The sequence below is a fragment of the Hyperoodon ampullatus genome, assembly GCF_949752795.1.
Source record: "Hyperoodon ampullatus genome assembly, chromosome: 6".
Taxonomy (NCBI): Eukaryota; Metazoa; Chordata; class Mammalia; order Artiodactyla; family Ziphiidae; genus Hyperoodon; species Hyperoodon ampullatus.
In genome coordinates, this window is record NC_136919.1 from 55,463,918 (window position 1) to 55,474,059 (window position 10,142).

General features: G+C 38.5%; 1 protein-coding gene across 1 annotated transcript; it reads right to left on the minus strand.

The window, feature by feature from the left end:
* Window positions 1-4,587: 4,587 nt before the first annotated feature.
* DMRTA1 (DMRT like family A1) lies at window positions 4,588-9,375 on the minus strand (the record flags this gene model as incomplete). Its single annotated transcript, XM_079706704.1, has 2 exons — window positions 8,713-9,375; window positions 4,588-5,435 (listed from the first exon to the last, which is right to left on the minus strand). Exons 1-2 carry the CDS (start codon window positions 9,368-9,370, stop codon window positions 4,588-4,590), a joined length of 1,506 nt encoding a protein of 501 aa, XP_079562830.1. The 5' UTR covers window positions 9,371-9,375.
* Between the last annotated feature and the right edge of the window lie 767 nt (window positions 9,376-10,142).

Sequence of the window (10,142 nt, forward strand, 5' to 3'; positions counted from 1 at the left end):
AATCAATCATTTAAAACTTGATTCTGTCAACCAACAGATTAGCTGCCATTCACAGATGTGTGCTGCCCATGAATAAGGTAACAATGAATTGTATATCTTTATTCCTTCATCTAATTGATGGACAAAAGTTTTATAAAAGGTCAAGGACAGGAATCTAAAACACCTGCTGCTTGACTTGGATTTTTCTAGTCAACATTCTTTAGCACACTTGCTCAACTTTCTATATATTTCCTCCTAACTGTATCAACATCTAGTCCACTTTTTTTTATTGAACTTGTCTCTAGGATGGATTTTAATAAACATTTGATATTTTAAAGAACCTTTCTGACATAGATGTTTTGATAAGGCCACATTTGTGTACCTATTTTAAAATTATGTACATCCTCACAGGACTACATAATGTGGTCATTTTGACTTGAGGATACTGTGACACAGTCTTAAAAAAATTAAAATGTCATTTTTAAAAATTACCAGTTAGACAAAACTGAGAAACAGACATCTTCATAGTTCTCACATTTGTCATCTTGTTTTTCCCTGAACCCCCATCATTAGCATGGAGTTCAGAAAGGAGAAATGCCAATGAATTTCTCTCATTTGAAAATGAGAGAAGCAAAAACAAAAAACAAAAAACGAAAGCAAAAACCAAAAAAAGGTATTTTAATGTTTGGCACAGCTGCTCTGAAGTGCTACATCAAAATAACTTCAATTTTAGAGGAGATGGTGCCAAATAATTAAGGGTCTAGCTTTGCAACGCAGGCATTAATAACGAGATTATGTGGAGATACATGGGGGTGGAAGGAATGGATCTGAGCAAGAACTCTTCCCACTAGCCTTGACCTAAAGGATAAGCATCTATGCTTAAGAATCAGGCTGCCCTGAGGAAAGCTTTGCCTTTATGAAGCTGATGATGCACTTCATCTCATCTTGTGCTTGGGAGAATGATTCTCTTTACAGTGGTATACTACAAGGTGCTTTATTCCAAGCTTCTCTTGTATTCTGCAGGCTTTTCACTTTCAAAGACAAACAAATGTCTAAGGAAAATGCATTTGAAAAAAGAGTTGAATGCATAGGCCACTTCATAAGTAGTTTTCTTAGTTCCACGTTCACAGCTAGGAATGTCTAGAGGGGAAGGTCTTAAAATCCCCAGAATCTTTTTGTTTCAGCATAAGTTGAAGAGAAAAATAGTATATTTGACTCACATGTTCCTCAATTGTCCCCCCAACAATAACCCATTTTCACAGAATAACTAGGTGAGAGCTTACACCATGAGATCTATGCACTGAATCAGAGGAATTCCAAAAGACCAACCCTAGGAAGACTGGACAATAACTCTGATCTAGAGGCCATGAGGAAACTAGGGTGATTTCCACACAAGACTCCATTCAAGCAAACAAAACTTCCTCTTTGCCCACTTCTTTCACCATAGACCTGGAAGTTGCTTACCTCTCAGACAAACAGAATGGACTTGCCTAAACATACAACATGGAAACAGATGTTCTCCCTCCTCCTTCCCACCCCTAATTAGTGGCTTAGGAGTTCAGACCTCAAGCAGCATGGATGAGCAAAATGTGCGAGATTACAAAGAACTCACTGAAGTACCAACATTGTCAAATAGTACCATCACTGGTTGGTTGGTTATTTTTGTACACATGGGCAACAGACTGTGAGCAGCTTGAGGGCAGGTCTTATATCTTATTCACCTCTTTATCCCCTGGTCTAGTGCAATACCTGGCACAAAGTAGGTGCTTAATAAATAGCTGAATAAATGAATTTCTAAGCTAATATTTTTATCTTTCATTAATTGAGTCAGTGGAAAACTATTACTTGAGCACCTATTTATGTACCAGATACTAGACAAAGCTGTGAGTGGACAAACAGGCATGAATCCTTCCTCAGGCCTTACAGTCTAATTGAAACTGGTGAAGTAACTTCCACTCCTGACGACTGACACCATTATTTTAACCTTAGGGATGTCAGACAACACTACTACCAAACCTCAATTTCCTCACATTCAATTTAGTGGTTGGACAAAATAATCTCTAAGATTATTTAAGTTCTAAACATATTGTAAAGGGTATGAAATGTATAAAGCATTATGTAAATTAAGTTTTAAAATTATAAAACATTTTTAAAAATTTGAATACTGCCCCAAATGGATGTTCTCCCCAATTCAAACAGCAAATGGATACATGCATATCATTATATAAACCACGTAAAGAATCCAGCAACTCTAGCACTGTTGTATTGTTATATCAGATCTCTACTGTATAATGTAACTTCTTTGAGGGAACATTTTACTTCGGTATCCTCTAATAGCATCTAGCACTTTTTAAAAAATAGGATTCGATAAATGAATTAATGCAATGGAAACACCTTAAGAATCACCAAGGATTCCAACCTGATTGGCCAATGGCATTTAGGAGATTCAAGAATCCCATGAAATTGTATTCAAAACTGTGTCTGTAGGCCATTCTGCAGAGTTCTTTGGTTTTATCAGAGTCTCAAAGAGATCTACCATCCAAAATGATTCCTTCACTAAGTATATATTAATTGAGTACCAACTACTTGACAAGCATTGTACCATGGTTTAGGCTTAGAATCTAAAACTTTTTTTTTATAAATAATGAATATTGATTGTATCAAATCTTTACAAGATCTGCTTTCTCACACTCACACCATTAAAAATAATGCATATTCTGGGCTTCTCTGGTGGCACAGTGGTTGAGAATCTGCCTGCTAATGCAGGGGACACAGGTTCGAGCCCTGGTCTGAGAGGATCCCACATGCCGCGGAGCAACTAGGCCCATGAGCCACAACTACTGAGCCTGCGCGTCTGGAGCCCGTGCTCCGCAACAAGAGAGGCCGCGATAGTGAGAGGCCTCCGCACCGCGATGAAGAGTGGCCCCCACTTGCCACAACTAGAGAAAGCCCTCGCACAGAAACGAAGACACAACAGAGTAAAAATAAATTAATTAATAAACTCCTACCCCCAACATTTTCTTAAAAAATTAATAATAATAATAATGCATATTCTATTAAACACATTTACATCTTAAATCAGCATCAGATACTATGCAGTTATTTAATATGATAATTGCTGGTAAAATGTACTTTAGAAATATTGATGTATTTTTTTATCTGGCTCCATGGAAAAGCCTTCATGATGACAGAACCAATAGGGCTTATGTGTATAACAGATAGACACACAGAGAGGTATATAAACACACACACACATACACATAATTTAAGAAATCCATAGTAAATCATGCTGTTCAAATTGTTTAAACCACCTCTAATTCATCAATTATTTTATACCACAGCTGGGTTTCCATTTACTCCTGACAATAGAATAGAACTACTGTCCTTTAAAAAATAAATGATAACATATAAAGAAAACTTCATAAAACTGTTTTGTTCTCAGGGACTTTCTACTGACTGAAATAAACAGCTTTCAAATTCTCTAGATGGAGAACAAAAGTAATTTTAAAATCTCAAGAAAACCTCTAAAATTTAATGACAATTTTCCCCCTTTGGAAATATTTTATCTCTCCTCAATGCAGCAAGCATTATCTATCTAGAGTCAATCAATATTTATATGTGCAGCTATTTAAGTTTTCAGAATAAAATTATTTTTACCTTTGAGAATGGGTGCCATATTCCTGCCACAAACATTTGGAAAGGGATATTTCCCCAGATACAAGCATAACCATACTTAAAGATATAAATCCTCATCCACAGTAGATGTTCTCTTTGTAATATGAAAATTCAATATAGCGTGATCCAAGATGACCACTTCAAAAAATGGTTACCTTATACTATTAGGAAACCATTTGTTTCTAATTCCTATACTCTACCAGAACTTAGTTGCAATTAGTGATAGTGGCCAGGAGATGGAGCATTCTCATTTCCTAAGATTGACTTCATAAGCCTTTGTGTATCTCACAGTTTACTTTAAAGAGAAATGTTTTATTAACGCCACTTATCACAAATGGCAGATATGAATGAAAAATAAGACACTCAAAAAAAAACAAGGTATTAAATTTCTCAAAAATTTAACTTACAACTAATCACTTATATGTGAATAAAATACTTTGAATAAGCTTTTTCCCTCCTGTGTACAAGAAACAGAAGGAGAAAAAAAAGTTTAAAATAATAATTATTTAGAATTATCTCAGTTTTTCAATTATTCCTTCTGCTTCATTTTATATAACACTGGACTGCTTTATAATGTATGTTTTAATTATAAACTCCATTTTTTCAATGAAATAAAAACAAGTATAGTTTTAAAATAAGAATTTTGTAACTGATATCTTAGGGAAAAAATTCATTACAGTAAACATATTCCCTGAAATGGCTTTATTCAAGGCACAAAGAATGTTTAAATGTTTCTTTCACTTAATAAACGCTAAAGAAGAGTCTTTAGATCTCAAATCGATTATACTGCTCATAAAAAAAAATAGCATTTTTAAAGCCCAGTAATCCACTCCCATACATAGTGAACACATTAACAGATGTGGGTATGTGTGGGTGTGAGGGTTATATTGCATGCTTCTAGAGATATTCCAAAACGGGAGGTAGGCAGATGCATTACATGTTGTTCTGATTTGGCCTTGAATACAGTCTGCCACCAGCTGCTGAATCTTTGATGGGAAGGTAAGAAGAATCCCTAATCATCCCTGAAAAGGCATAATCCAAAGCTGGCCGAAAAGGCAATGCTGGTGCCAACCCAGGAGTTAGGTAGGGAGACATGAAACCAGACAGCCCTCTTCCTGGAGAGGAATATGCCAGCCGTAATGGACTGATACCTAGTCTAGGATTTAAGCTGTAGATACTTGAATCACCTCCATAGGAAGCAGAAGTACTGTGAAGGGGAGAGAAAGCTGATTTATTTCCTAGAGTTCCAAAACCAATTCCAGCTAAACTTAAATTCGAAGCTCTCTGAAAAGCTGTATTTTCCAATGCTCCTGAGCTTGCTAGGTCCCTGGTGTCTGGTTTGTGTTCTTTCCCATTTAGGACCTGTTCAATGGCTTGGACCACATCCCCTTTGCAGAACTGTAGAATGCCTTCTAGACGGCTGCGTCTGTAACTTGGGAAAATCTTGGTAAGAATATCAAGAGGGTCTCTTGGTCTAGAGGACACAGTGGGAAGGCTGACTGTGGTATCAGTGAAGTCTTTGGCCCACTCACTTTCATTTCCTGATTCCAAATCAGAGGATGACAGGGACCTGGGACTCTCTTCACCTCCTGACTGCTCCCCAGGATGAGGAGACTGAATGCTATCATCCTTGTTTGGGTTTTCTGAAATAGATGACCCGACGTTTTGTTTTCCAGTGACATCATTAGACTTAGGAGATGATCTCAGGGTAAATTGATGGGATTTAGACACCAGTTCTTCTTGTCCACTCTGGCATGAGTCACATTTACTCTCTTTTCGTCCTGGGGAAGAGGAAAAAAAGGAATGAAATAAAGGGAAAACTTCCAAGAACACAGTACTGCCCACTCAAAATTAATGCTGGATAAAATAACTTGTTTACTCATAGTATATCAATAATACTTATTAATCACTGTAAGAGATTTTAATGAACAAGAATTATAAAAGATCATTTGGAAATGCAGGTGTTGGAACAGTGGGAAAATGCTATTTATTATGTCATTTCAGGATCACAAAATTATATAATATACAAACGCTGTAGTTATTTAGGAATCAGAAGATGAAAGTCTATTGTTACCTCCAAACTGTTAACACCAATATTTCACACTATTTGCCCATTTGGTGATTCAAGATTTTCTTAAATGTTACCCAAGTTTTGTCATTATCCGCGGGAGGGTTTTTTTTCCACAATGACACAATGCAAAAAGAACTAAACAGAACAATTGTTTAGATAAGAAATCAGAAGAAGGAACAATCTTAGTATGAAAACGAATATTCTATTTAGTCACTAATGATAAATTTCAACAACTATTTTTTTAATGCTCACATTTCAGGTTCCAATTAAGTTACCTGAATAATGTGAGAAAATAACTAAATTGTTGATTTCATTTCAAATCTAAACCAATAATGCCAACTGCTGTACCAATCTCAAATCATACCAGAGCTTGCATGTTTCATTTTATGTGAGAGACAATACGAAGTTGGTATTTTTTCATAATCCTCTATGAAATATGGACTTTTTAAATCTCTAGGAAATATCAATAAAAGTTTACAAATTGTTTCTAAAATAAAACTATTAACTGCACTATTTTCACTATTGCAATCTGTGTATATTTTCAAAGTGTCTTGTAAAAAAACATTTTGGTCGTATGCTTTAAATTGCAACTCCCTTCCAATATTAAGGGCAATTTTTCAAAAATGTTTTTACACAAAAACCTGATTTTCTACCTCAACATGTTGAGTATATGAATATTAATGAAACAATACTATCTTTAAAAACCTTTTGCAAGGCTAATGCCAGGAAAATAATAACAAATAACTTTTATTTTGGTTTACATTTCCTATAGATATATTTTATCTCTATTTCTGTTAAAAAGAGTAAAATGTCAATGGGGTACTCAGAGTTTTACTGTCAAACTTTCTTTTGGTACAATGTTTATGAATGTAACAAAACACACATTGCCTAAAGCAGTGATTTGCAAACATGATTTGCAATACTATGTTTTCTCAAGGAGCTGTCCTACATTCTAAACAAATATCTACAGTTTATTTTAAAATTAAAGTGTGTACAATTTAACACTTTGAGGGTTAAAATGCTGTCATTACATCAAACATATGACAAAAGGTGCTGCTCCTGCAAAATCACAAAGACTCTAGTATTTTCACCTTAAATAAAACAATAAAACCTATCTAATAAAGATAGATTAGCCTTGGTCTGCCATTCCATTTTATTTATATATGATTCACCACATATGACCCCCTGAACATGTAAGGTATCAAAAATTCACCTCTACAGTAATTTATGCATAAAATAATTTTTGGTATTACATTGTATTTATGGAATACAATATAATGTAATGAAATACTGATTGCATAAGACTATCTGGAAAATAAGCTGTCCTTAAAATACTGTGATATCATTTACATCATCTCTGTTCCCTCAACTCCTACAGCTGGTTTTACTTTACTTTTATCATTGTATGCTATGTCTTGTATGGTAGTTTTGGGACACACATAGTTTTCCTTCTTTCGAATATAATGTTCTTTTGTGTAGGAAAATCTTATTCGCCTCTGCATCACTATTAGTCTTGGTCTAGTGAATAAATAGACTACTACAGTTCATGGACATTGTATAAGAGGAGGCAGTTAGTTTAGAAGCAGCTTTTCAAAAAAGAAGGTCAACTGAGGCAAACAATAAAATAAAATAATTGACCCCATAAAACAGCACCCACCCCCAAAAAATCACATAAATAAATCAATGCCTAGCAGAGAGCTGTCAGTCGAATCTCACTGTCAATTTAGTTTGCAGAATTTTAATTTTTACTTCTTTTTATAGTAGTTTTGCTTAACAGCTTCGTTCTCCAGCCCTCTTTCATTTTTCATGAAAAATGTTTAAAGTCCATTTTGTCCACTGACATAAACTAGAACATGGACAAAAAGGTGACACAGGTGAAAACAAAATCATATATGTCTTATTTAAGTAGAGAGACACTCTTTTCAAAAGCACAAAAGTACATGCTGTGATCTGTTAAGAGCTGCAATTTTCACAATTCAAGGAAGCGTTCTAATTAATAACTTACTATATCATTATCTTATAATTTCATATGATACTAGTCTCAGATTTATACAAAAATACCAAAATGACATCTTCAGTGACCTACTTGTAGGACTATGAAATTCACTAAAATACAGTGAGATTTACATTAGCATGAAAAGTTAAGTTGGGATAACCTTAGTCAAAAAGAAAATCTTTTCTACCTAACACAGGGGGTGAAGACAATTTTCAGTCAATAAATAAGAGAAAAAAAAACTTCTTGGATAAGAAATCACTAAGGATAAGATCCCCAAGGATAAGAAATTCTTGGACTTTGAAATTCATACCAATGTTTTTATAAACCTGATTTTAGAAAACCTAAATTTCTTTCCTATGAGAAGAGGTGAAACTGCAAATGTTAGAGTCTTCTACACTTTTGGAGTCTGAAAAGCAGTTGAAGAAAAGGGATAGAATGCTTAAAATTTTTAAGGGAAGGGAGTAAAAATGCTTTGGTAGATTTCAGTCTCTTCCCCACTTCTAGTTGGTTTGTCCCAAAGGTAAAGAACTGTACTCCCAACCATAAGTGAGTTTTCCATGCAAGATCAGATGAACTCTGGCTTTACAAATGAAACTAGTACAGAGCAAGCTCAAAACGTAGCTCCTCTCATTAAGCTTTTCACTCCATGCCTGCTCTCTACTCTCACAGAGAAAGTCATAGCAACTTGGACACAAACTCCATTCCTAAAATGAGTTCCTCAACTGATCACTTGCACTTCACTTTTTCATTTCTTTATCCTATCACCTAAGTTTTAGGTCCTAAGGGAACAGAAAGCCCTTCTGAAGTGAATGTGTCAGGTCTCTAACACCCTTACTAACATTCATATTGCAGAGCAGTTTCCCAGAACTTAAATGCTTCTTTTAAACAACTTTTCTTGCCCTCCTCCATGCCACGGCAGCTTATTTCAAAGATTTTTTTCTTCAAAACAACCATTTTTCTTTTGCAAAGAACAAATGTAAGATCTACTCACCTTGTTTTTCCTCTGTATAATCTGGCTGGAAAATCTCGAAAGCAGGAGTCGCCAGACCACTAGCCTGTCTCGAGGCACTCAGTCCCAGTGCACTCACCGTCGCAGGGCCGCTTGCTGTGGTCTGGGGATTCTCCATTCTGCTGCTGCCTCCTCCGGATGATCGACCCCCGGGCCCTGAGGGTCCAGGGTATAGAAGCCTCTGCAGCGCCCGGGCTTCGCTCTCCTCCTGGGCCTGCTGCCTGCGCAGCGCCACCTGTGCGGCCATGACGCGCTGGCGCTCGGCGATCAGGGTGCACTTGGCACACGCGCAGTCCCGCCAGCGGCAGAAGCGCTTGTGACCCTTGAGGGCTGACACGACTCCGTGGTTGCGACAACGGGCGCACTTGGGTGTTCGTGGGTAGCCGCAGGCCACGGCGCCCACCCCCCTTTCCACTCCGGCAGGCGGCGGGCAGCCTTCGCTTCCCGCGGTGGCGGCTGCGGCTGCGGCTGCCCGCAGAAAGAGGCTGGACGGGCGCAGGAAAGTTGGAGGAACAGGTATCCCCGGGGGTACCGGTAACGCTGGAGACTGGGGCGGAGGGGCCGCTGCCACCAGCCCCGGGGCCAGGTGGGGTGGGCCGCTGCCGCTTTGGTCTCTACTGCCACACTGTGACTGCTCCATTTCCGAGAAGTGTCTGGTGAGGGCTCGCCACAGAAGAGTGCGCTGTCCACAGCCAACGCTGCTGGGATGCGAGGGCCGAGAGGACCAGCCTTGGTCCCGCTGCTTCCCACCCACACACCGACAGTCTGGCACAATTCCCGTGAAGAACTGGGGACAACCGATCCCCACAGCTGGAAGCTCTAAGAGGCGCAGATGCCACTGAGCCTCTTAGAGTCCTGGGGCGCTAAATTAATGCCCGGTGCTCCTAATGCCCGGTGCTCCGCGCGCCTTCGCCTTTGGAGCAGAAGAAAGCAAGACTGCAGAGGCTACCCCGCCCACCGGGTCTACTGGCCAAGGGCTGAAAACCCGGGGAGGGAGGGCCAGGGGCGGAGAGTGGGGACCTGGCCGTCTGGGAGGAGGGGCGGTGGGAGACAAAAGAAACTGTCCCTTCGCGCGCGCACGCACACGCGCGCGCACACACACACACACACACACACACACACACACACCCCTTTCTCCCACCTGCTTCCCCATGAATTCCTCAATGTATATTTTTTGTAAGATAACCTTCACTCCCTGACCCCATGCCTCTTACTACCCTTCTTAAATTAAGCAAGATTTGAAGTTCTTTCCCCAGTTCCTCCCTCCTCTTACGAAAGTTTGAAGATTTGGACATGGAGTTCTCCTTTTCTTTCCTTTTCCCAGATGAAGTCTTTAGGATGGTAGCATGGCCAATATTAATGAGAAAGCACAGCTTAACAAGCTGCAAATATTACCCACACCTGAAAGGTGC